Source organism: Aspergillus ambiguus (assembly GCF_047715705.1).
Source record: "Aspergillus ambiguus strain CBS 117.58 unplaced genomic scaffold BDV59scaffold_2, whole genome shotgun sequence".
Taxonomy (NCBI): domain Eukaryota; kingdom Fungi; phylum Ascomycota; class Eurotiomycetes; order Eurotiales; family Aspergillaceae; genus Aspergillus; species Aspergillus ambiguus.
In genome coordinates, this window is record NW_027395515.1 from 1,289,727 (window position 1) to 1,314,434 (window position 24,708).

The following is a 24,708-nucleotide window of genomic DNA, read 5'->3' on the forward strand; positions in this document are numbered from 1 at the left end:
CGTAGCATCATGCAAGTGATCTATCCTTCGAAGAGACTTCGTGCAAGTTCCGTCCGTCGCCTGTCTAGCTATCGTCTGTCCAGGTCTGACCCAGCCAATCCGGCTCCGTATGAGTCGCCGTTGCACACCACGGCGCATCCTCCCTCGTGTATGGAGTCAAAGGAATGTCGTACGCCATGCGGAGACCAATCTTCACCGACGGGACAGCCCCCTCGCTCTCCGAGACGTCGGGAGTATCCCGCTTGAAGCACGGGACCATCACAGCCCTCTCGACTTCGTCGCCGGCGAACAGCTGCGGCCACACAAGAACCCCAATCTCGTAGCTGCAGATCCGTACCTCCCCCGAAGCATTTGGCGCTGCCCCCCATGCCTGCGTAGAGAGGTTGGCGGATGTCACCATCGTCCAGTCAACCGAGTCCATCGTCTTCGCATCCGAGAACCGGGTATATGTCTTTATATGTGGTGCCGCGCGACGTCGCCCTGCATCGCGCTTGCTAGACGTAGACAAATCTGACCTTGAACTGTCGTCTCGGTCTCCCGCCCAATGACACAGATATTGCCGCATGTACTGCAGTTGCTTTTGCTGCGGTGCACTCTGTATCTTCATGTGGATGGACCCGCCGGACCCGTAGCCGTTCAGAGAGCGCCGGATTTCATCGTCTGTCGGGAAGATGATCGAATAATTGGTCGCGGGGTCCGATGAAAGCGACTTGAACAATACATCCTTCAGCCACTTATCGGTCTGCCCGAGTGATGCAACAGAGGAGATCTACTAACATGAGCAATGACATCGGATATATGGACGGCTTAGGCACACCTGAGTGACAACATGCGGTGTCGCCGTAGATTTACTACGCCCGTCCGCACGCAGTGGAATACTCCGGACGACGTCCCTAAGCGCAGGCCAGCCCCAGAGCGTAGCCCGTTGCGAGTCCGCTGCATCACTGAATTTCTGCTTCGACGGGACGCTGGCGACGAGAGCGGCACGGACCGCCCCAAATTCATACCGGCGGAGCTGGTCGACTAGCGGTCCCGTCTTTTTCGTGCCATAGTGCGCGAGGTAGGCGAGCAGGTCCCTCTTGAACCGTACGCCCGTTCCCATTGCAGCATGACCGGGTTCCGCACTGCTGTCGTTTTGAAGTGGGAGGAGAGGTGATTGCCACACGGCCTGGCACATATTGGCCCAGTCTCCGGGGATCATGTTGGCGGTATGAATGATAACCCTGGCCGGTAAGCAGGTGGTAAGAGAGGACGATGGGCGGGGGAGATACATACTGTGCCAGATCGTCATGGCGAAGGAGAATCATCATTTTCGAATGATGTGTCCCGAACGCCTCGGGCATGTAGGCGACTACAGCCTCGACATTGGGGTATCGAGAGCACGCTTCCTATATCACGAAGTTAGTAGGCAGAGGTCACTGTACCCTACGGAGCCATACATCAATTCGGATGCGATTGGGCGCCTCGCGTTTCCAACTCCCATGGACGACTTTTACCGTAACCAGGGACCGCACGTCCTCGTCAAACTGCTGCATGAGGAAGTCCACGTCGAACAGGTAGTTGAACTGCCAGCATTCGCGGATCATCGGATCCCCGAGGATATCGCGCAATCGTACTGTGTCCACATTGTTGCCGGAGGACTCTGCAAGATCGCGGACATGCGTTAGTCTAAAAGGAGACGCAATGACTCGGACACGGTTCTGCTGCGCGTTCTTCACCCCGGTGGATGAAGGCGCTGACCGCCGTTGAGCCCGCGGTGAGGGCGGAGTGATAGAGCGGTGCAGGGATGCCAAGACTGCCGTGCTGTCCACAGTGGGAGTATCAGAGAGCTTGGCCTTTTTTGCAGGGGGACGGTCGGGTTCATCCATGTTTTCGTGTCCTCTGAGGCGGGCTGTCGATTGTTGAGAAAAGGTGAGGTTGGCGGAAGTAGATGTTGCCAGTTGACCGGAAGGAATAACGGCCAGTCACGGGTTGCTGATGCCCTCCGGGCCCTTCCTAACTACAGCATGATCGAGTTAATGTAGAACAGGCTCTATTCTATTCTAGTATACAATTTGACTATTTTACACTTCTTCGCCAGCGATTTTAGTACGATACAACCCGCATCACCACATGAACCGTTGCACTTTCCCAGGCTCCTGAGGCCACTCAAATCCTTTGTACAGGAAAACATATCCGGTCACGGCATTGACCAGCATGAACCAGGCCGTTTCCAGGAATAAGGGGAAATTGGTGGCAATCGCAGCGTGAAGGGCCTCCTTTTCGTTGCTCGGTCGCTCGCGGTATGCCTGCGGCACTGGCTGTCGGGGAAGATGCAGCCGCCAGATCACCCATGGAATAATAAAGTAGCGTGGCTCAACAAGAGGCGCAGTGATGAGCGACAAAGCGGTCGCAGCGAGCCAGACCAAAACGAAGCTCACCCGTGGGGCCCCCTGTTGCTGTCTCTGACGCTGGCTGATGGCTTCCTTGAGTTTCTCGAACTCCTCCTCGTTCAATGGCTTGGGTTTCGGAGGCTGGGGAGCTGTCTTCGAAGGCTTATGTTTGCTTTCCTTGTGTCTGAATTTGGCATCCCTCGCCTGTTTGCGAGTTTGGGGCGGTGCAGCTGGCGCTGGTTGTGGAGCTGACTGCGGTACTGAACCTAAGCGTCGGGGAGTAGAAGTAGTAGAAAATCCGAAGGCAGATATCGTCGCCCAGGCACCTAGGAAGTATATGACGGTGGCAGCATATTTAATGGCCTCATGAGAACGAAGGATGCGGAAAGCGTAGAAGACGTAGTGCCGGTTATCAGCCAAGGTGAAAGGGTGCACGATCGTGTTGAAGTGCACAACAGCCGCCATGAGTGGAATAACAGCAAGAGCTGTCAGAATCTTTGGAAGTCCTTTCTGTTTAGCTGCGAATCCATAGTCCATGAACCTGGGCAAGTATGACCGCGGAAGCAACAAGTTGATCACAGGGGTCACGAGGATCGGCCAGGAGAAAAATAAAAAGTACGGCCAGATATAAAGCATCTGAGGCAGATGCAGTCCGGCAGTGTGGAATTCCTTGTGCCCTGAATGACTTGTCAGCCTGCACGGGACCAGATTGGCCCTGATAATGGACCTACCCAAGACAACTCCGCCATTCCATAGCACGAACCCACCGAAGGCTGCGAGAATCAAAAGGTAAACAAGGAGCGATCGGACCACCTGACCCAGATTACCAAAAGCGGCAGCAGCGAGAGAAATAGCGGCCTTGAAGTAATCTATACCCAGTCAGCATCGGTGCCTATCTCACTCCCCCAGCCGTACTAACCTGTGATGGAGGCGTCAGCTACAAAAGGATCATATAGCTCGTTCCGTAGCCCTCCTCTAAAGATATCCACGGCATTTTTCGATCGACATATCTTCGCGCTTTGACTCACCGTCCGCACCACCTGCAATCCACCGAAGAAGACGGCAACCCAGAAGATATTGGTCTGTCTGCACACTAGAGCCACCAGCCCCAGCAGCAAGAAGATCACCGTTCGACTAGGTACTGTTGTGAGTGAAGTGGCGCGTTTCAAGTCCCAGTTATAAGCTTCCACGACAGCTAGCAACGCCAGGATATCGGTGTAGTACAGGCCGGAGAAGAAGAATAGCGGCGGGAAGAGACAGATGTTCAAAACCGTGTGGCTCAGCCATGCACCTGACGGACGGGTATTACGCTCCTTGCGCAGCGTATCGAGCAAAGTCTGCAGCCTCCAGGGCAGGAAGACGGCGGCAGCTGCAACATTGGTCGCCCGCAAAGCCTCGGGGTGGAGCTCTTTCGGGGAATCGCGCAGGGTGAGGGCGACGATGCACAGCACATACGACCATATATACAGGCCGGGAGGCGTTGTTATTTTCGGATCCCAGTGCGTCCACTGGTGATGCCAGTATGCTTGCGCCTGGGGGACATGGAAAGCTTCGTCCAGATAGGGTTCGGTAACGACGGCACTGACGCGGGACATCCAGACGGGGATCACCAACAGGACAAACGGGACCGCATATCGGGCAGCGAGAACCAAGCCCGACTGTGGCTGGGCGGTACTCATGCTGAGGGGGCTGGGGAGAGGTAAGGAGAGGTGAAGTCGTGGAGTTGTGAAGATGTGAAGTAGTATTGGAGCACGAAAGCTGGAGCATAGGGTGCAAACCAGACAAACACCCGCATTGGGCAATTCGTCCTCGTCTTTCTGCTTCGTGACGACAGGACAAAATCTCCCCCGACAATTTTTGCCCTTCGGCATGTCGTATATCGGTCCCAGTTTCCTGTGAGCTGTTTGCTATTTTCATTTCTCTATCTCGTCATCCTTGCCCTCGTCCCTCCCCAGACGGTCAATGGCGTTTCCACTTCCGCGGGGCATCACGCCCCCGGAGATATCCTTTCTGGCGGAGATGGAGATGGTCACCATTGTGCCTCGGCAGCGATTAGAGGGACTGGAGCTACTGGGAGTAAGTTAACATGATATTCGAAACCGCTTGATACTGCATCGACTCCTACACCCATCTGCAAGAGCACCACTCCAAACTCCTTGGCGGGGTACATACAACAAAGACCCCCAATGTCTTCCAACACCCAAATTCGACATCTACACAAGCTCACCCATACCACAGGGCCCCGTTGAACCTCTCCTCCCACCGCGCCGTGCCTCACTCCCGCTCTGGCTGGCCCTTCTTCTCAAACGCCAACGCCGCGCGAACATCCTCCCGCCGTCGTGGCTCCATCCCGAGTCTCTGTCGCTCATCCTCGAGATCGAAACGCAACACCACGAATACCAGCATGCGTTTTCACCGTCGATGCCGCTCCCGGGGCAGCCGACATATCCCAATCTCTCCGCGCCGCCGACATCTCGCCCACGCTACACCCCAGACGGCGATCGATACTTCCCCTCCCCGCCATTCCTCCCGCAGAACACCGCAAAAGACCACATCCCCACCGGCGAACCACCGACCCTGCCCTTCCACTGGCTCGAAGTCGGGACCATGCTCCTGGACACAGCCAGTGACGACCTGGTGGAACCGGACCAGGTGCGGCGTCTGCTGAAGGAACTGCGGGAGGTCCGCACGGCCAAGGTCCGCGCCGGGGTGGATGTGCTGGACGCTGCTGCCACGGGCGGAGGCGGAGTCGCGTTGACGGGTGTTGGGGCAATGGAACTAGGGGAAGGGAGAGGCTTCATCGCGGGAGTTGTGGACGGACTGAGGTACGTGAAGGATGAAGTATTTACTAATGGCTGTCTGACGCATCACAGGAAGATTGGTGCGTCGAAGGAACAAGCCCGGCGCGAACAGATGGCCGAGGAAATTGCCAATGGCGGCTATGATGGCACGCAGGACGATGACGACGATATGGAATTCTAGACGCATTCGGTCATTTTTGCACAACCTGGAGTTGTGTGGCGCGAAGCTATTCCCATTGGATTGAATTGTATATATACCCTTGTTTTTCTGCTGGTACAATCGCAAACGAGTCAGACTTAACCGAACACCATAAGCATGCGACGCTTTGCTGTGAATAGACGCCAAGTGACGAAGAGAAGGAGACGAGAGGAAAACAATGAACATAGAAACAGCCTCCAATTTAGAGAAATTTACAGAGAAGGTATCAACGCAAAGGTCTTCCGTGAAAGAAATCACCCACATGTCCCACACGAGAAGGCGAGTATCCATGCAGGTTGGAACCGCAATCTAGTGTTCGAAGTATTTCAACCATAAATCGAACAGGCCGACTATGCAGACTCCTGAACCTTCTGCATCATTTTCTTGCGCGCCGCCAGGATCATATCATCTCTGCGCTTTTGTAACAGACGCTGACGTTCGTCCTTATTCTGCGACCATCCACTTGACGAGTTAGGTGGGGCCTGGGCGTCACCGTCTTCCACCAGCTTGGAGCGAAGATTATACCGCGAGATGAGGTCCTGACCGTCGGATTTTGACGTCGAGGCGGCGGGAGTTGAGGTTGCCGGGGCACTGGTAGAGGGAATAGCGATCTGGGGTTGGAACGATGGCGGAGGCTACACCGGCGCATGCGGTCAGTAAATAAGGTTCGACAACGATAAGCCGCATGGACAACACGTTTATATCCACACTCGTCATCAGTTCTCAATGCAGGTTAGTACGTACCGTCTCCAGTCCTCTTCCTGTCAAGATTCGTTCCGTAGTGGCCGCGACATTGCCACCATTCCGCTGTAAATCCCACATGATATCGCGCGTGCTCAACTGCGGGAACATCTGAGATATTTGCTCCACCTGGGCAGGATCGACGACATTTCCGCGACGGCGGTTACCTCCGGAACTGGAGTCATCGTCGCGGTTGAAGAACCATCGGAAGACGAAGAAAGAGACGACGGCAAGGGTGAGAAGAGAGGGGATGTTGAGCGAAGGTTCCTGGTCGGACATGGTTCTGGGGAGGGGAGGTGGGTCGTCGTGAATGAAGACTGATCGCAAGAATATGGAGATCCGGGTATTAGAATGAGAGTCGTATTGTACCTAACGGGGTATTGGTGGGCTAAAGCTGGGACATCCGGGCGATGATGAAATGACGCTTGGGAACGGAGCGATGATGTGGCGGTGGGGAATACCCGAGTGATAGAGGCGATGCGATGTCGGCCGTGGAAATATCACTTGGCGGGAGGGAGAAGTCAGGAAGAGGGACAGATGATGGTGGGTATTGACGAGAAGACTGTGATTATGACAGGGAAGCGATATCAGATGTCAGAATACGGAGGCGATGTAGATGCGTCGGAGGATGACCCGGGAACAGCCGTCGTGAGTGGTCACGTGCCTGTATGCCTGAGGCATATAGATATACGCAGTACTCCGTCTATCTCAGATTCAAAGACATACAAGGTCTGGTGTTCATTATTGTCGAGAATATATCAATCAGCCTCAGCCATTTCTGGATGAAAAGAAACGGAACGATTCCCATAATGTCGACTTTGCATGTCTTGAAGCGTTACAGCTGCGACACCTGCAGGAAGAGGGCATATAAGGTATAGTTCAGAAAGCAGCGTTGATGCTCCGGACAACATACTCCATATATGATGCTGTCTTCTTTGGACTGCGTGAGTAACTACACCGAATCTGGACGGCGGCTTAGGGCAGCCTAAGGCAGGTACCTTCACGGGCTACCGGATGAAGCACTTGCCCTGTTGGGAAGCCCCGGTCGACTCCCCATACCTGCCGCTTCTGGCATGTGGGTAGCCAAGCCCAAATCAAACTTTCATTGGTTCAGCCAAGGAGCCCCAAAGGGGATTATGGCCTTGGCGTCTGAAGGGGAACGGAGAGCAATTATTGGCAGGTCTTCGCTTTGTTTATCCCCTCCATCCCTCTTGAGTATCCGTGGCAGTTAACTTCCATGCTGCATGACTGGCTTCACCCTATGCTCGAGCCTACTCCATACGGCGTATATATGGTTTCATCCCTTCCTGCACGGTTGTCTCACTTCCAATGGGCCAATTCGGGAGGTTCAGTCCAGACTGCTCCATCCGGTGCCACGGGCAGAGTTCCATACTCCGTACTCGGGGGAAGTCTGCGTAACATTCAATCCCAGTCCAGACCGTGTCTGCATGTGGATCGGATTGGAAATCTCTGTTAATTGTTAGGCGCTGGACGTACGCAGTCTGGAGTTGCGGAGAAGCGGGTTGGCTTAGATGTTCGAGATCGAAGATCAAACGTAGTACGCCGTATATCTCTATTAGAATTCGTGTGATTGCCATTATTGTATGTGGTATTGCAAATTAGATGGCTTCATGCTAACATACATGGGATATAAATATACAGAAGAAAATGACCACACAAATCACAATTAGGTCCCCCGACTACCGAAAGAATCCTCCTTCTTTCGCTTAGATCAGCAGGCCAGCGGCGAGCGATCCAAGCCCAGCGATGGCAGATCCGGCACCGAAGACGCTGGCCGCGCCGTTGTCCTCGATCTTGGGGTACTTGTTCGGGTCGTTGGTGTCACACTCGCCCCATTGGTTCGTCGTGCTCAGAGTGCAGTTGGCGTGGTCGCCGTTGTCGTTGGTGAAGTCAAGCTTGCCGTTGTCCCAGTCGACGGTGACCTTAGCGGACTGGCAAATGTTCTTGGTGCTGGTGCCCTTGTTGCCGCCACAGCCCTTGGAGAAAGGCTCGGAGCTACCCGAGCAGCCGAAGAGCTCGTCCTCGATGATGACGGTACAGTGCGCAACGTACTTGTTGGCGGGAGGCTGGGTGGTCTTGATGTAGATGTGGGCGGCCGAGATGGTCTGCGCCAGAGCGGCGAGGACACCGAGCTTGAGGAGCTGCATGATGACTGTTTTTAAAAGGAGTGGCTTTTTCCGTTTGTCTATTAAATCGAAAAGAAGGAGGAAAAATGGTAGCGGTGGGCAGCTCGCTGGGGAAGGGGGTATCAAAAAGCAGGGATAAGCGCAAGAGCCGGGCGTGCCGAGGAGCGAGAGATGGCCTTTATAGTCACCAGGGCGTTGCCCTGCAGATTATTGCCCCGGCTAAACCGGATCAGTAGCCACCGTCAATAAAAGGATCATCTGTAAAAATTTTGGCGCATCCACCGGCGGTCAAAATATCGCGCACAGAACTCAGTGAACCCCGCCAAGGCTCACACGGCCGGCTATAGCGGACTTGGCTGCAGGGCTCTTCTCCGCCTCGTGGATTCTCCTGGCCCCAATCAGGGACTGAGCCACCACGATCCACCGCGAACCCTGGCCTCTCAGCACGGGTAAACCGTCCAGTTTTCATCTCCGACTTAACCGATAGTTACCCTGACATCATGCATCAACCCATGCTTGACTCTGGTAGTTGGGTCCCCTTCTCCAATCGCAACCGAGCCCCGAGTGCCCAGCGCCCCGACAAGAGGCACCATACTGGGATCCAAAGGTTCTAACCCAATAATGCGGCAAATTCCCTTTCCTCGCACCACTGTCCGGCCGATTGACCTGACCCACGCTCGAAGAGGCACAGCGAATAAAGGGAGTACAGCCCGCATATGCTTTTGCTTGACTCTTTCAGTCAACCGGGATGCTCCAGCTAGGGGCAGGCCAATGATCGTGCAAAAAGGTAAGCCTAACTGCCAGGCACAGAACGAGAAGGTAGACCGACGTCAATCAGTATCGGTTTTGGAGCTATCCCTAGTGCGGCGGCATCCCTGTCGCGATCAATTTCCATTAATGGAGAGAACCTGCGATGATTGATAGGATATCTCCCAGGGGGATCCCTCCCCACCGTGGTTGATTAAACCCATGGCATGGCTTGGGACTAGAACAAGAGCGTGTAAATAGTGATGCCGGGATGTCACTGTGGCGCGAGGCGATGCTTGCCCGAAAGAGATAAGGATTTAAGCCGCAACCTTTGTTGTACATGTACAATCCTTCGCATATCATCACCTTGCGTTCCGCTGGGTCTCAATTTGGCCCCCCATAACAAGGCTGTGTTGGTATGCACATAATATGAATAGCTGGGGGCCAACGATCTCGGCACTAGAGGACCTCGGTTTGGTCAGTCATAATCTCGGAGAAACACAGAGTGTGACTTACTGGATCAATTGGCAGAAACCGTCGACTATTAATAATAACGGGCGAGGGTGGTTGTCTCTGAGGATGGCCGGAGGAATTGGATCTCTTGTGGGTCAGGTGACTAGTAGTACGCTATGCCATATATGGGGGCCAACAGGCTCCATACTGAGGATTCACCTCGGACATCAAAGTCCCTTCACAAATTGACTTTATGAGCGTTTATGGATTCATGGCGAAAAGAAGCCTACTGCCCGGGCAGCCCATTAAACTGGCAGCTTAACGGCCATTGCCTCGGCGATGTGGAGGAGTATCGACAGAAACAACAAAATTCTGCACCAGTAAGAACATTATCATCCAAAGCCATGTTCATCATTACAGAAAACACCCTTCCCAGATCTACCATAAGAAAAGACCATCCTATAGCACCCCGTAAACCCCTCAAGAACAATATATGATGATCGAAAAAATATGCACAGAGGCCGACATGACTAGGGAGCAATTATTTCATATCTGCCGGGGTCAGAGCTTGAACCACACTGGTTCCTTCGCTGAATCGGGTACGGAAGATGCGGTTGGCGTTTTGGAACATGCCGTCCTTCAAGGAAACAATGATAAACTGCGATCCCTTGAAGCGTGTCTTTATAAGCCGGCCGATATTCTGCGTGTGCGACAGGTCCAACGCCGCATCAACTTCATCCAGAATATACATAGGAGCCGGCTTGAATTGCAGAAGCGCCATGATAAGTGACAAGGCAATGAGTGATCGTTGACCACCACTCAACTCCGTCAAGCTCTGTTTCCAGACCTTACCCAGAGACACCTTGACTTCCAAGCCATCAGTGATATCCTTACCCTCTGGAGGGTCCAATTTGGCAAAGCTGCCCGGAAGAAGCTCGTTAAATATTTGTCCAAAGTCGGCGTTGACCTTCGTCCAAGTCTTGTGGAGCGCCTCTTTCTTGTACTCATTCAGATTGATGATCGTCTCTTCAATCTTGCGCTTGTCTCGGATGACGGTCTTCATCATGTTTTTCAAGGCTGTCTCCTTCTTCTCCACGCTGTCGATCATGTTCATGACTTTCGGGTTAATCTTCTTCTTCATGCCCTGGAATCGTTCCGTAACGTTGCGCAGCGTAGCCTTGCATTCTGCGATATTTTGGTTCTTGAAGTCATATGCGGTGTTAGGACGGCCAAAGTTGTCCTTCTCATCCGCAATCCACTCGTGCTCCTCTTCCATATGTGCAACCGTCTGTGCTGCGGCATGTTGGTCTTTCTGCAACTTTTCCAGCTGATGGCCCAGTTTCTGCATCTCAAGGCCTTCCTCTGTGATTTGAGAGTTCTTGGACTGCATCGTCTCCTCCAGTTCTCGCAATTCATCATCGAAACCAGTCAGCTTAGCTCGTTCGTCTTCGAGATGCGCTTGAGCAATGTCGTGGGCATCCTATTAAATCAATGTTAGTAGGCATCTTAGCAAAGAATACTCATGCACAAACCTTGATTCGGGCTTGTTCTCTTTGCAAGGATTCGATTTCATCCATCTGAGCCTTCAGAGTTGTCTCAGCCTCGGCGTTTTGCTCCTCCGCAGCTGAAAGGTCACTCCCGACTTGCTCAGACTCGAGTCTGGAACTCTGCAACTCCTTCTGGAGGGTCTTGACTGAGTTTGAATTCTTGGTGAGACTCTTTTTGAGGGAGTCCAGAGAAGACTGTAACTCCGCGAGCTTGCTATCTTTGTTATCGTTGAATTCACTCATGTCCTTCTCGATCCGTTTGATATCCTTGGATGCTTCGCTCTGGCGCAACTTTGCGTCAGAGATGTCTTTCTTCAGCTGTTCAATGTTCGCTTTCATCTCTTCCACAGCTTGGATGATCTAAAGGGAGGTAAGCTTTCGATCGCTAGGTTCGCACACATGGCTAACTTACCGACGAGGACGAGTTGCCGCTGATCTGCTCTTCCGTGAGTTTGATTTCGTGGGTCTTCAAGTCCAGCTCCTGCTTGATCGAACGGACAGAATCGAGCTTTTTCTTCTCCTTCCTCATTGTCTCCTCGAGGGAAGCAAGAACCCGCTCCTTACTCCTGATCTCCCTTGTAATCTCATTCAGCTTCTGCAGAGTCACAAGCACTCCACTGGAATTCGGCGAGCTACCACCAGAGAGGGTTCCGGAAGGGTCGTAGACATCACCATCAAGCGTAACGCTCTTGATCCGAACTGATGGGTCGAATGTTACTTTCTTGGCAGTGTCTGCATCATCGCAAATCAAGGTGTTGCCGAAAACATAGTTCATGGCTGCTGTGACTTCATCGTCGTAGCCAATGAGGGACAAGGCAAGATCGACCTTGCCGGGTGCAATCCTCTGTGCGGCGCCGATTTTCTCTGCGGACGCTCTGAACGACGAGATCTTGTTTAAGGGGATAATAGTCACCCGCTTGCGCAGTTTTCCATTCTGGAGAAGCTGAGTACCCGTCTCTGCGGAATCAACCACCACGTTATACAGCCGTCCACCAGCACAAATCTCGAGCGCCGTTGCAGCTTGAAGTTTCTCTTTGTCCAGTGTGAAGAGCTGGGCGACTAGACCCTTGACCTTCGACCGATCAAAGTTCGGGTAGGGATCGGAATAGTTGAAATCGATGTTTGCAACCTTCCGCTGTAGTCCGTCGGCTCGCTGGCGTAACTCACGGATCTCCTTTTGAAGACTGGTCTGTTCCTGATAGAGTTGTTCCTCTCTTCCGGGTTCAAATCCAAGTCTCGTCAGTTCTGATTCCAGTTTCTTAGCCTGGGATTTCAGACCCTCCAGATCCTTCAGGAGCCCCGAATTCTGCTCTTTGGCTTTCTTCGCGCGAGGCTCCTCTTCCTTGATTCGTTTTTCAAGGTGAGCGATCTTGAGTTTCGCCTGCTCCTGCTCCGTGGCCGCTGTACTGGCACGGTTACGAGCATCCTGTAGCTGGCCCTGGTATCCGCTCTCTTGCCCCTCTTTGGACGCAACACCAGTCTGCAGAGTCTGGAGCAATTCTTCCTTCTGCTCCACTTCGGCCGTCTGAGCGTCCAGCTCAGCCTTGGCAGCATCATACTGCGCCTGGAGCTTATCGTAGACCTTCTTTTTCTCCTTGAGGAGCTTCTCCAGGTCATTCACAGCCTTCTGCACTTCTTTGCGTTTCTCCTTCTCTTCGGCGATACTAGCCTTCTTCAGATCGAAAACGGTCGTCAAACGAACGAGCTCATGGGAATGGTTCTTGACCTCATCTTCAAGAGCTTGGAATTTGCCTCCCTTCCGCAACTCCTTATCCCGTGCAGCTCTTACCCGCTTCACATCTTCCTCTAGATGAGCAATCTCGCTCTTCAGCTTGGTCGCATTATCTTCTAGAGACTGCACCTTGCGTCTCTTGTTCTCGCACTCCTCACCGGTCACCCGTAACCGTTCACCACTCCGCAGATAGTCATGGGCGACAACCAAGCGGGTCAGCCGCTCGAGATCGTTCTGAGTCTGCTGGAAGTCGAGGAAGGCACGCTTCTCGGCTCTCAGCTTTTCAAGCTTAGGCTCAATCTCTTCCTTCAGGAGTCCCTCAATCTCACGGAGTTTCAATTCCTTCTTGCCCATTGTCTTGACAGCTTTTTCCCTCCGGTCTTCGAACATTCGCGTTCCCGCAGCTTCCTCGATCATGGACAGGATTTCAACAGCCTTCATGTTCAGGACCTTGGTAATGCGACCCTGCATAATCAAGAAGTTGGGGTTGTTGATATTCAGCTGGACGCTCTGGAACAGATTTTGCACGGTCTGCTGTTGCGCCCGATGGCCGTTGATCAGGTACTTGCTTGTGCCTCCGAGAACGATCTGGCGAGTGACGGAAATGGTCGCATATTCCTCGAAACCGATAGGCGATTTGGCAGTATCCCGGTTGTCGAAGACGATGGTCACGCTAGCCTTGGTGACACCAGCCTGACCACGCTTGTAGATGAGGTCCTGGAGGTTCTGCGCACGAACAGTGCTCATGTTCGTGATGCCCAGAACAAAGCAGATAGCGTCGAGGATGTTGGATTTTCCACTGCCGTTAAGGCCAGTGATCGAGTTGAAGGATTCATCCCTGAAACACCGACGTTGATTAGCATTTTCACCACCAGTCATTATCGCAGCTATGAGACCAGCCCAATCTCATCTCTGTAAAAACAAAAATGGAATCCCTTGAGAGGCGTGAAAAGATCGGAAAGAACCTACCATCCTCCAATGACTGTACGTACAGCGTACGATTTGAAACCCTGTCGGTTCGATTAGCGCTCTCGTCGGCCTAAAATGGCGATTTACGAGGCAAAACTCACGTCGATAACGATCTCAGTAATCCTCATGTTTGCGACTCCAATCCAGCCCCATCAACTGGGGAATAACGTGCATGGGACGAGGCAGGGAGGTCGGGAGGGCTGTCAAACGAGATGTCGGAGCGGCTGGCGGGTTGTTTTGGCGGTCGCGGTTGTTTTGCCGGTGGGATCAGGTGTTTATGAATTGCCGCTTTGGGTTTGGTGTCCGAAGCCTATGAGGTAAGCAGGCGGGGTTATGCAGCACGTGACATATGTCTTTAGATCGCTACGTTGTACTGCGTACGTTCAATGTTCTCTCGCATATCAAATCCTGCATATGAGTATGCCTTTGTGGATCCTTCAAAACAAGAACTTATTAGAATTTCTGACAGTGTACCGCTGGCGGCAGATGGTGTCTTCATGGAACTCAAAGCTCTAAGATGGGCATGATTCTATACGCCTACGCAGTAGTTCACCACCACCGAGGACATCCTATCGTATGCGGACCCTTCATCCAACGTGGTCCTCGGAGGGCTCATATAGATATTAACTATTATTATTCTTGTATAATGGATTTATTCTCCATCCAATCCCAAGGTAGCCCACCACGGAGAGATTCTCGGACACTTTTGAACTGTCAGCATTGACGCCATCCAATAGTATAAGAAGTCCCTACTTCCTCCAGGACAATTCAAAACTTCTCTGTTTCTCAAATATACCTTTCCAGTGCCTGTACAGATTTTGCGCTCCCAAATATTCAAGTACCAAAGAGTCGCACACACACACACACACACACACACACTGTCCTGCCAATACCTCATGGCCAACATGGCGAAGCAAGAACTCATGAATCTGTTCTTAAGCAAGGACTTCGTGACGCGGTATAAGCTTGCTGAGAGAGTTACTGGGCCTTTTGCCCAGATTCTTGTCAACTATTCCGGGGTGGCTCAGAATACCCGTCCTCCGGTCATTCTTGATCATGCTTGCGGAACAGGTGTCGTTTCAGACGCCCTTGTCCACTCACTTGATCTCCAGACCATAAAGAGCTGGGACTTGACGTGTGGTGACATTTCCCCAGGCCTGGTCGAATACATGAGCCGGAAAATCCAGGATGAAGGATGGCCAAACGCAAAGGCCAAGTTGGTAGATGCGCAAGACACCAAGCTTCCCACCGGCCACTTCACCCATATCTTTGCTGCCTTTGGTTAGTGACATACACTATTGCATACGATGTGGTATTTCGCTAATGCAAATGTTATTTTCAGCTCTTGTTGGGTTTCCGAATCCTGCGGCCGCCTTGAGAGGTATTCCTCGCCTAGCTGGTTTGACTTCTCGGTAAATGCTAAAACACATCTCCAGAGTGCCTGAGGATTCTCCAACCAGGCGGTACCCTAGCGATATCAAACTGGCAGTTGCGTATGCTTGACTACTGCCATTTCGTGAACGATGTATACTAATTTCGGATAGCGGAGTGGATTGTTATCGCCAAAGCCGCAGTCGAAACCATGCCTGGAAACCTGCCCTTCCCCACGGTTAAGGAGTTTCTCTCAAAGCTTAACGAAGGATGGGACTCTGAAGAACCGACCCGTGCACATCTCCAACGAGAGGGCTTTGATGCGATTGAAGTGGAGACGGTTACGCAGAAGATATCGTTGCCTCAGTCTACGTTAGTAGAGCTCATCATACCAATACTTCCCTTTATTCTTAGCCACTTCTGGACCCAGGAACAGAGGAAGGAATATGAAAAAGACATACCCACGGCTTTGCAACGGTACCTCGCGGAGAGATATGGCGCAGACGGCGACGTTCTGGTGGAACCAAGAGTTATTATTGCCACTGCTCGCAAACCATGCTGATTTGTAGTCTTTTTTTGTGGATCGCATTTTCAGGGCCAGAAGCCCTCGCTATGTATCTCTAGGCTATTGTGAACCACCCGCACCTATACCTTTCTATGTCTCTATTAGAACATCCCCGCCGGATTGACGTCGAAGTAATATGACAAGATCATCAAAGTCATTGAATTCAGCGAATATCCTACTTTCCCATAGAGACCACTAAAGTTCAGAAACACCTTGCTGCTCAGCTGGACTGGCAACACCTGAACGACCGTCCGCAGATGGGCGGAAAACCAAACGCCATTACTGATCCCATTATCATGTGTTCTTTTCGGATATTCATGATCCATGCGGGAATCCAACACGTGCAAGACCTCGGTTGGGATCCATTCTGTTGTCCAAGTCTTCGTAACGAAGGACACAATCGCGCTGTGAAAGTCGGAGTTAGTTTATAGGGCCAACGTTCCCATAACTTATATTTCTTCGAGGAGTGAGAACGTACCCGAGTCTTCTTCCAGGTAGTTGGATCCCAGACGAGGTAAACGCCTCGTTCGCTGACACCGCGCTCTACGTCAACAGGACCCGGGTATGATTCGTCGCGAGTAAGCCAGCATCGGTCCATCTTGTGATATCTCCATTTGCGACCCATCAACTCTTCCGCGACGACTTCCTGCATTATATCCCGGGGCATGCTGTAAAAAATGTAGAACAGCGTCTCGTCGCTGAAACTGGGAATGCGGGATTGGAGGGGTTGGATATTAGCGACATTGTAACACGACGGCAAAGCGAAATCCTGTTCTAGTGGGACGCCGGTGAGAGAGGCGACGAAAGGTGAAGCGAAAGACGTATGTAGAGGTCTATAGGGGGTGCGCGATCAGTAAGCAATCCAAAGGTACTAAGAAAATACAAAAACCTACTCGGGCTGGTTTAGGTCGAGACCCAACGTCATCAAATCCTGGCCAACAGCCAAACTTGCGACATCAGGGCTGTCACTATGGATCATACTCAGAAGGCCGGCAAGACCGAACCTATCCAACTCGCTCATCTCGGCCATAGGAGGCTGCTCGTTGCTCGGTGCTGTTCCGGATTCCTGCGCATCAGCGGCAACTTGTTGCTGCAACTGCTGCTGCTGTGATAACATGGCATTGCTCAATTCCTACCAAACGCGTTAGTATAAGACAGCCCATTTGGTGACTGTGTTGTTGAGGGGCTATCCGAACCTCTTTGTCCTGTCCGGGGATTCCATTCGATGGCTGGTTAACAGGTGACCGAGACGTTCCAATGCCTGGGAGAAATTAGTAAGTGCGGGTGCAAAGGGGTGTAGTGCTCCGCCTTACCTCCTGCTCCTGCAGTTGCAGGCGACATCATCCGCTGTCCATTTACTGATGCTGAGACCACGTTGCGATTCTGCGCAGATTGGGACTGACTCACGCCCGTGAGCCCCACGCCGGCATTATAGTTTCCGAAGCCCACATGTTGCATCAAAGACCCCCTTCGATCTTGACTCAGGTCCGCAGGGACATTCCGACCGAGTGGTGGGAACTCGTCAATGTTGCCGGTTTGCGGTTGCGCGCCCGCTCCCAATTGACCGCTGATCCCCTGTCCACCGTTTCGGAAGTCATCTAGGCGATTCGCGAACTGGGCACCGGAGGGGAATACATCGTCTTGCGAAGGCTGGGATTGTTGTTGGAGGTGAGACGGCGTTTGACCAGCACGAGATGGGGCTTGTGAGGTCGGATGTTGCTGTCTTTGGATAGGCGTCTGCTGCATCGCGCGTTGACTTGCATTCGCCCAGACCAGGTGGCTTTGGTTTTGAGCTTGCGACTGGGAAGGCGCCCCAGATAGGGAAGGGAAATCACTAGATAAAACAACCGTTAGCACTCGGCATGGCCGAACAGAACCGTAACTCCCTCCGCTGAAGGCGAAGTGGTATCACTCACGAGAGATCAAGAGGTGTGGCAGGCTGCGATCCGCCCAGACTCTGTGCGAAGGTCCCCATGTTGCCGATACTGCGCTGTTGGTTGCTCTGAATACCTGGTGTTCCGCTAACGGGGATGTTGAAGTTCCAGTTGGCTCCGCTCCCTGTCGATCCCCCCTTGTCAGCGTCCTTGCTTCAATATAACGTCGCTTAAGGTCACCATTAGCGCACCTATTTTCCCGTTCGGCAAACGTGCTGAAGCTAATGACGCATTGCGAGCTTGGGCTTGTTGTTGAGCGGCGAATCCAGTCATACCGCGAACAGGCTGTGGGCCGGGACCTAGTCGATGATACGTAAGGTTAGCAGCTCGAAGAGGCTTTTATGAGGTTCGTTCGGACTGAGTGACCACATCGGCGAGGATTAGAGGGGAATCTCTCGTGACAGGGTCGAACGGCAGGTGGTGACATCGGGGAGAGTTTGGGAATTGAAGCAGCAAATGAAAATGGCATTCTTCGGAATACAAAGAGCCGGGACGGTAGTATGTATCTCCCACAATGCCGGACACAGGCGATCGACCACTGCAGGTCACTAGGGAATAGAGCCATGCCGAGCCACATCGGCGCACACAAGGAAGCGAGGAAAATCACCAACCTGGCCTGTTCATGATGAAAGAAGTCCCAGGAAGCTGGAAGCAAATAGAAGAAGGTCAAATGGTAGGAGAAGAGTGATATGCAGGGGAGAGCGCGGCAGAGAGATCGAGGCGACTTGATGCTTCCAGGATCTGAGCCCACATCTGATTGCGACGGATGATGGAGGTGGAGTGGCTGCAACCGCGCGCTTGCTGACTGTGCACAGACCGAGCAGGCGCCATTCTAACTCTACACCAGCTGCCCTGTAATCTGCCAATAATAGATACTACTAGGTACCTACCTAGTTTCAGAGATCTTGTTATTTTATTTTTCTTTCTTTCTTTCTTTCTTTAAATATATATATATATATATTTATTTATTTGGGAATATATTCATTAGTATAATCTCCTAGGTGCATTTATGCCTGGGTAGGGGCATGCGTGGGCAGCTGCGTCTTCGCTAGTAGAATATAATACAAGTAACCTCCCCTATTTTCGCCTCACAAAATGCACCCCCTTCTCCAGTACAGATCCCCATCTTTTAGTTTCGTCTGCTGCATGGCGCTATTCGCGGACCTAAATCGAGTGACACCCGCGGCATACACCACGTGATTTAGCCGCCCCCAAAAAAGTCGACTCGGAGCATCTTTTGCTGCACCGTCCGGCGTCTTCCACCGTCTCCCGTCCTGGGCCCCCATCCATTCGCAATGCATCGTCACTCCGTCCTGCGGCTTGTTCGCCAAAGTGGAGGCCTTCCGCTGGTCGAATTGCCTCCTCCTTATCTCGCCCCGTCCCTCCATTTCTCCTTGGTCCGGTCGCCAGTCCAATCCCAGTCTTCCAGCTTTTCGTCGACGACCCCCGTCGCCGGTCATGGACGTGATCTGAGCAAGTCCCGCGGTGTCTCCGCGATCCACCGCACGGGTCCTAAGTTCAAGCTGGGAGTTTCGAAGTATCCATTGCCCAAGCCTGTCTCCCCGGAGACGCTCCAAAAGCGCAACCCGACCCCGGACCATGGCCTCTGGGGTTTCTTCCCCAAGGATCGTCAGGCCCTGAGTACCCCGGAGTACGATCATGCACACGGTTCGTCTCGAAGATCTATCTATTGTTTGCGACCTGCGTGGGATTAAGCTGACAGTCGTTCGTAGGCCGCTCGTGGTCTATCCAGGAACTGCGCGAGAAATCTTGGGAGGACCTCCATGCCCTTTGGTGGGTGTGTGCGAAGGAGCGCAATCGGATAGCCACCTCTAACCTGGAGAGAGAGCGTTTGAAGGCCGGATATGGCGAGTATGAAGCTGGTGAACGGGACCGAGTGGTGAGTGACAGTGTGCCGGTTCGTCGGGCAATTGGACTAACGCGGGCTGAATAGATCCGTGTCACACAAAACGGCATTAAGCACGTTCTCCGGGAAAGATGGTACGCCTGGGAGGATGCTCAGAAGCTTTACAAGGATGGCTACCGGCCTCAGGATGAGGAATAGAGGAGTGGGGGAAGATTTATCACCACTGTCTAAGTGACAGTGTTCTGTCTACTCCATGTTGTACCACCTATCTTGTATGTAGCACTAGTATTTTTGTATGATGCTGTATTCGTTGGCAATCCACCGGTTGATTTGGGACCCAGGAGAATCCGTGATAGACTATCCAGCTACTAGTGTTTCCGGGTCCGACTATTGCCTCATAGCTCGCGGATGATATTCCAGGGGTAATTTCCCTGGCCCCTCGACACTGCTAATAATAAGGCCCTATAATTAAATTCATACAGCGTATGGCGTAGGGAGTTCTCTCCTCCGTATGTACTCCTTAATGAAGCAGTGGACCCGGCGGGTAAGCATACCAATCAGTGATCCGCGGGGAGCCTCCCAAAACGACCTCCTCGAAGCTCCCTTTTCCCTCCGCCTCAACCCACTTCCTCACCGACTCCGCATCTTCCCACCTTTTTTCTCTCGGTCCTGCATTTTCTCTTGCGTCAACCTTGTTTGTTGTTTGTTCATCTGCCCTACCCCATCTTTCTGTCCTCTCCCATTCCCACCATGGATGAGATTGCCCCCGAATATGATGTCGTCGTGCTCGGCACCGGTATGTGTTACCCCGCCGTCCGTCTGCAGCTGTCGTGCGGTACTAACAACCCTGCCCCTCTTCCCAGGTTTGACCGAGTGTGTCCTTTCAGGGTGAGACCTTCCTTCAAAGCTTGGTGACTTGTCCGGTGCGAATATTAACCGCGTGCAGAGTTCTGAGTGTCAAGGGAAACAAAGTTCTCCACATCGATCGCAATGATCACTATGGAGGGTGAGTTACACATACATCCTGCAAATCGCCAACCACCACTAACGGAGTGAACAGAGAGGCTGCTTCCGTGAACATCGAGACGGTAAGTCTTCCATCCCCATCCTCTTGTCTGGTCTGTGGACTAATACCCTCCTCCGACAGCTGTTCAAGAAATACGGCAACGTCCCTGCCAACGAGGAGCCCTGGAAGAAGTATGGCCGGGTCAACGACTGGAACATCGATCTGGTCCCGAAGCTTCTGATGGCCAACGGCGAGTTGACGAATATCCTGGTCTCCACCGATGTCACAAGATACTTGGAATTCAAGCAGATTGCCGGCAGCTACGTGCAACAAGGCAAGGGCCCCAAGGCCACGGTGGCGAAGGTGCCCTCCGATGCGGGTGAAGCGCTGCGCTCCTCCCTGATGGGCATGTTTGAGAAGCGACGCGCGAAGAAGTTCCTGGAATGGGTGGGCGAATTCAAGGAGGAAGACCCCTCTACTCATTCGGGTACGTTTGCTCCTACCTGAAGTACCTCCCCTGGGTAACCCTCATTAACGTCGCCCAGGACTTGACATCGCCAAGTGCACCATGAAGGATGTCTACGACAAGTTCAGCCTGGAGCCGAACACCCGCGACTTCATTGGTCACTCCATGGCCCTCTACCAGTCCGACGAATACATCGAGAAGTCCGGCATGGCCCCCGACACTATCAGCCGCATCCGCTTGTACGTGAACTCCATGGCTCGGTACGGCAAGTCTCCCTACATCTACCCGCTGTACGGTCTGGGTGAGCTCCCCCAGGGCTTTGCCCGTCTGTCGGCTATCTATGGAGGTACCTACATGCTCAACACCAACATTGACGAGGTCCTCTACGACGAAAGCGGCAAGGTCTCTGGAATTAAGGCCACCATGAAGGACCGTGACGACAACGGCGAAACCATGAAGTTCTCCACCAAGACCAAGAAGATCCTGGCCGACCCGTCTTACTTCCCTGGCAAGGCCCGGGTGACCGGTCACTTGCTGAAGGCGATCTGCATTCTGAAACACCCCATTGACAAGACTGACGGCAGCGACTCGCTGCAGCTGATTATTCCCCAGTCGCAGGTCGGAAGAAAGCATGGTAAGCAGCCGCGTTGGGCGGGGTGATGTAAATAACTAACATCCGCTAGATATCTACATCGCCATGGTCTCGTCGGCACACAACGTGTGCCCCAAGGGCTACTACATCGCCATTGTCTCCACCATTGCCGAGGGCGATGCCAACCACCACCTGGAACTCGCTCCCGGCTTCGAGCGCCTTGGTGCTATTGAGGAGACCTTCTTCGGTCCTCCGATCCCGATCTACGAGCCTCTGGAGAGCGGCGAGAAGGACAACATTTTCCTCTCCAAGAGCTACGATGCTACTTCTCACTTTGAGACCACGACTGGTGAGATATTCACCCCGAACTGAGTGTGTTGACCGTGTTTGCTAACGCAGCATAGACGACGTGCGCGATATCTACAAGCGCGCGACGGGTGAAGAGCTGGTCGTGGAGGGTCTTCGGGAGGATCAGAAGCTTGCGGAGGATTAGATGCCATGCTGTGGTACAATTGAAGCTAAGTAATAAACTATGGATTTGGATGTTCGCTCAGCCATGAATTTCTTGGACTTGGCTTGTCCGCCCCTTTTAAACACGCAATTTTCAAACATTCTACACTCCCTCGGTTTGTGGCTATGAGTAATGTCGAGTAGAAAGTGGATACACGCACGATAAGAAAAGATGGGAGAATTTGCTAATGTGCTTTGCGTCTTGTGTCGTCTCCCTGTTCATATGCACGCAGTCAGTATTGGTCAATGCCATTTGATACAGACATCAGGCTCTCTGAATGCATCTCTTACATCCGTTGTTGTATACGTGGATAGCAAGAATGGGGGCGATAAGATCCCAACGTTCCCCGCATTATCGATCCACCATGAGCCGTGATTGCCTTCCTTCTAATGTCACCCACCCTGTCTGTATATTCATGACCTCCCATTACGTTGGTTCAGACACAGACCTAGGTCAGATCCATGGGAATACCCACAGAGTAGATCATCCTAATCTTTCCAGTCGGATTTATAATCGACGGCACTTGCCCTGACTATGACTGCTCCCCGTTTCGCCGTGCCTGCGGGCTCACAGACAGTGCAGGTTCGCATTATCGATTCCACCACGCGGATCGGCAAGTTGCCTGCAAATTTCCTCATGAAGCCGCCCGTTCATGGCTTGGAGTATATGCCGGTTCTCCCCGCATGGTCTTTTCTCGTCGAACATCCCTCGGGCAAGAAAGTGCTCTTCGATCTGGGGGTTCCCAAGGACTATCACGCATTTTCTCCGGTAGTTTCGAAGCACCTGGAACGCCAAGGGTGGGAGGTCAACGTTGACAAGGATGTTATCGAAATTCTGCAGGAGGACGGGGTCTCAGGTGAGGAGATTTCAAGTATCATCTGGAGGTAAGTCGAGGGGATTATATCATAAACCGTTTTACGGCGCCTGACGCGATGTGCAGTCACTGGCACTGGGACCATCTGGGAGACCCGTCAAAGTTCCCCCACTCTACCGAGTTGATTGTTGGCCCTGGTTTCAAGAACGAGTTCTTACCGGGGTATCCCTCGAAGCCGGACTCTCCAGTCCGTGAGAGTGATTTCGCGTGAGTCCTCTACCCACTAGCAAATCTTCCATCAATTGATACCTGTCCAGGGGGAGATCTCTCCGAGAAATTGACTTCACGGGAGCCACCCAGGCTGGCCGTTTCAGAGCGCACGACCTCTTCGGCGACGGGTCCTTCTATATCCTCGACACACCAGGCCACGCCATTGGCCATCTGAGCGGACTTGCCCGCACAACAACCAACCCCGACACATTCATATTCATGGGCGGAGATCTCTGTCACCACAGCGGCGAGATCAGGCCCTCAAAGTACCTACGCATCCCGGCAGAGCTTCCGCGGTCCTCTCCGGCTGTCAGCCTACCATGCCCCGGCGCCATGTACGAGAGAGTATTGACCAGCCGCGGCCGGCGCGCGGACGAGCCGTTTTTCGAGCCCGCCATCGGACTAGATATGGAGCAGACGATCGGGTCGATCGTCAAGGCGCAGGACGCCGACGCCAGCGAGAACGTCTGGTTCGTATACGCGCACGACCCGAGTCTCTTCGGGACCGTAGATCTCTTTCCCCAGGCCGCAAACGACTGGAAAAAGAAGCACTGGCGAGAGGACACGCTCTGGGCGTTTTTGAGAGACTTTGACCTGGCGGTTGGCCAACTCGCTCAGGAGAATCCAACTACGTAGCCGCCTGCTTCAAGCAGCGCAGCCGACTCTGGATGCGAATCATCGGGTTTCTAGCGGCGACAGCTCTAGTCTATCCACAGAAAGCGTATCTATCAGGAAGCGAGCCAAATCAAAGGTATCAAACATATCACAACCAGATCATGAAGCAGTAGACCCAACGCTCAAAGGCACTATACCTTCCCGCCGGCCTCGGGGTCGGTATTCGCCTTCTCGTGTTCCCCAACAATGCACACATCGCCGTTGTCGACGCGAGAAATTTCGGCCTTGAGCAGCGCCAGCCGCCGACCAACATGGACGACTTCACACGACAACCGCACCTCGGTATCCTGCGGCACAGGCCGCAGATACGTCACATTCAGATGGCGCGAGACGCCGCCGAGGGAGAACTTGCCCGGCTCGCCGATTCCCATGAGGATGGTGGTGGAGAGGATGTCGATCAAGGTCGCGGCGCAGCCGCCGTGAATGTTGCCCATGAAATTACACAATTTGGGGGCGACGTTGAATCGGAATGACACGTGCGGACGAGGACTCCGGGTGGCGGACTCAAAGCGGAGATTGCAGGCGTCGCCGTCGATATCCCAGTGCTGTGTATGATGGGTTAGCACGAGGTGTTATGCTGCGGGGATGAGAGGGGAGATGCGGAGGGGAGTGCGGACGTCGTCTTTGTTGCCCCATTCCATGCGGGCGGAGAAGTGGTATACGAGCTGCTCGAATTCATCCAGCTGTCTGGACGGGGCGCGGACCTTGGGCATGTTGGCTGAGATGTGTATATAATTGACGGTGGGAGCTCTAAAGATGATGGTCTATGGGTGGATGCGAGGAGGGATGTCGGCCATAAATTGGTACTCCGTATATATTGGGGGGTCGGCGATAGCCGAGGTTGACGGCTGAGAGGGAATATGAACCATCTGATGTAGACCTGTATTTGTAGCTTCTAAATAAGCCTGACTTGTCCTCGGCTGAATTGT

At 52.9% G+C, this 24,708-nt stretch overlaps 12 protein-coding genes across 12 annotated transcripts; 6 read left to right on the forward strand and 6 right to left on the reverse strand.

Moving 5' to 3' along the window:
• Positions 1-64: 64 nt before the first annotated feature.
• On the reverse strand, positions 65-4,051 carry alg10 (dolichyl-P-Glc:Glc(2)Man(9)GlcNAc(2)-PP-dolichol alpha-1,2- glucosyltransferase; the record flags this gene model as incomplete). Its single annotated transcript, XM_073691786.1, has 7 exons — positions 65-769; positions 818-1,223; positions 1,276-1,388; positions 1,440-1,803; positions 2,110-3,049; positions 3,104-3,241; positions 3,292-4,051. The coding sequence occupies 7 exons, from the start codon at positions 4,049-4,051 to the stop codon at positions 65-67; spliced, it is 3,426 nt and encodes a 1,141-aa protein (XP_073552653.1).
• Positions 4,052-4,334: 283 nt separating this feature from the next.
• On the forward strand, positions 4,335-5,354 carry psf2 (DNA replication protein PSF2; the record flags this gene model as incomplete). Its single annotated transcript, XM_073693101.1, has 3 exons — positions 4,335-4,448; positions 4,611-5,197; positions 5,246-5,354. 3 exons carry the CDS (start codon positions 4,335-4,337, stop codon positions 5,352-5,354), a joined length of 810 nt encoding a protein of 269 aa, XP_073552654.1.
• A 368-nt stretch (positions 5,355-5,722) lies between these two features.
• BDV59DRAFT_198155 (CUE domain-containing protein) lies at positions 5,723-6,392 on the reverse strand (the record flags this gene model as incomplete). Its single annotated transcript, XM_073693102.1, has 2 exons — positions 5,723-6,007; positions 6,117-6,392. The coding sequence occupies 2 exons, from the start codon at positions 6,390-6,392 to the stop codon at positions 5,723-5,725; spliced, it is 561 nt and encodes a 186-aa protein (XP_073552655.1).
• A 372-nt stretch (positions 6,393-6,764) lies between these two features.
• BDV59DRAFT_168795 (uncharacterized protein) lies at positions 6,765-7,133 on the forward strand. The gene has a single exon (XM_073688131.1). It carries the CDS (start codon positions 6,782-6,784, stop codon positions 6,989-6,991), a length of 210 nt encoding a protein of 69 aa, XP_073552656.1. The 5' UTR covers positions 6,765-6,781; the 3' UTR covers positions 6,992-7,133.
• Positions 7,134-7,840: 707 nt separating this feature from the next.
• BDV59DRAFT_198156 (uncharacterized protein) lies at positions 7,841-8,281 on the reverse strand (the record flags this gene model as incomplete). Its single annotated transcript, XM_073693103.1, has 1 exon — positions 7,841-8,281. One exon carries the CDS (start codon positions 8,279-8,281, stop codon positions 7,841-7,843), a length of 441 nt encoding a protein of 146 aa, XP_073552657.1.
• Positions 8,282-9,855: 1,574 nt separating this feature from the next.
• Positions 9,856-13,938, reverse strand: BDV59DRAFT_51749 (condensin subunit SMC2). The gene is made up of 5 exons (XM_073696539.1): positions 13,810-13,938; positions 13,709-13,749; positions 11,420-13,577; positions 10,993-11,367; positions 9,856-10,940 (listed from the first exon to the last, which is right to left on the reverse strand). The coding sequence occupies exons 1-5, from the start codon at positions 13,834-13,836 to the stop codon at positions 10,002-10,004; spliced, it is 3,540 nt and encodes a 1,179-aa protein (XP_073552658.1). The 5' UTR covers positions 13,837-13,938; the 3' UTR covers positions 9,856-10,001.
• A 675-nt stretch (positions 13,939-14,613) lies between these two features.
• On the forward strand, positions 14,614-15,641 carry gtmA (gliotoxin thiomethyltransferase; the record flags this gene model as incomplete). The annotated part of the gene is made up of 4 exons (XM_073693104.1): positions 14,614-14,989; positions 15,051-15,089; positions 15,145-15,201; positions 15,253-15,641. The coding sequence occupies 4 exons, from the start codon at positions 14,614-14,616 to the stop codon at positions 15,639-15,641; spliced, it is 861 nt and encodes a 286-aa protein (XP_073552659.1).
• A 318-nt stretch (positions 15,642-15,959) lies between these two features.
• BDV59DRAFT_198159 (NOT2 family protein) lies at positions 15,960-17,851 on the reverse strand (the record flags this gene model as incomplete). The annotated part of the gene is made up of 7 exons (XM_073693105.1): positions 15,960-16,049; positions 16,123-16,477; positions 16,538-16,776; positions 16,841-16,905; positions 16,958-17,478; positions 17,561-17,702; positions 17,770-17,851. 7 exons carry the CDS (start codon positions 17,849-17,851, stop codon positions 15,960-15,962), a joined length of 1,494 nt encoding a protein of 497 aa, XP_073552660.1.
• Positions 17,852-18,841: 990 nt separating this feature from the next.
• Positions 18,842-19,905, forward strand: mrpl4 (mitochondrial 54S ribosomal protein uL29m). Its single transcript, XM_073688132.1, has 3 exons — positions 18,842-19,246; positions 19,312-19,478; positions 19,533-19,905. Exons 1-3 carry the CDS (start codon positions 18,874-18,876, stop codon positions 19,641-19,643), a joined length of 651 nt encoding a protein of 216 aa, XP_073552661.1. The 5' UTR covers positions 18,842-18,873; the 3' UTR covers positions 19,644-19,905.
• Positions 19,906-19,940: 35 nt separating this feature from the next.
• Positions 19,941-22,097, forward strand: BDV59DRAFT_51837 (secretory pathway gdp dissociation inhibitor). Its single transcript, XM_073696541.1, has 8 exons — positions 19,941-20,241; positions 20,309-20,333; positions 20,392-20,451; positions 20,506-20,533; positions 20,593-20,938; positions 20,997-21,551; positions 21,601-21,858; positions 21,914-22,097. Exons 1-8 carry the CDS (start codon positions 20,196-20,198, stop codon positions 22,000-22,002), a joined length of 1,407 nt encoding a protein of 468 aa, XP_073552662.1. The 5' UTR covers positions 19,941-20,195; the 3' UTR covers positions 22,003-22,097.
• Positions 22,098-22,554: 457 nt separating this feature from the next.
• On the forward strand, positions 22,555-23,740 carry BDV59DRAFT_190682 (MBL fold metallo-hydrolase; the record flags this gene model as incomplete). Its single annotated transcript, XM_073691787.1, has 3 exons — positions 22,555-22,904; positions 22,961-23,101; positions 23,152-23,740. The coding sequence occupies 3 exons, from the start codon at positions 22,555-22,557 to the stop codon at positions 23,738-23,740; spliced, it is 1,080 nt and encodes a 359-aa protein (XP_073552663.1).
• Positions 23,741-23,763: 23 nt separating this feature from the next.
• BDV59DRAFT_51871 (PaaI family thioesterase) lies at positions 23,764-24,635 on the reverse strand. Its single transcript, XM_073696542.1, has 2 exons — positions 24,397-24,635; positions 23,764-24,324 (listed from the first exon to the last, which is right to left on the reverse strand). Exons 1-2 carry the CDS (start codon positions 24,490-24,492, stop codon positions 23,911-23,913), a joined length of 510 nt encoding a protein of 169 aa, XP_073552664.1. The 5' UTR covers positions 24,493-24,635; the 3' UTR covers positions 23,764-23,910.
• Between the last annotated feature and the right edge of the window lie 73 nt (positions 24,636-24,708).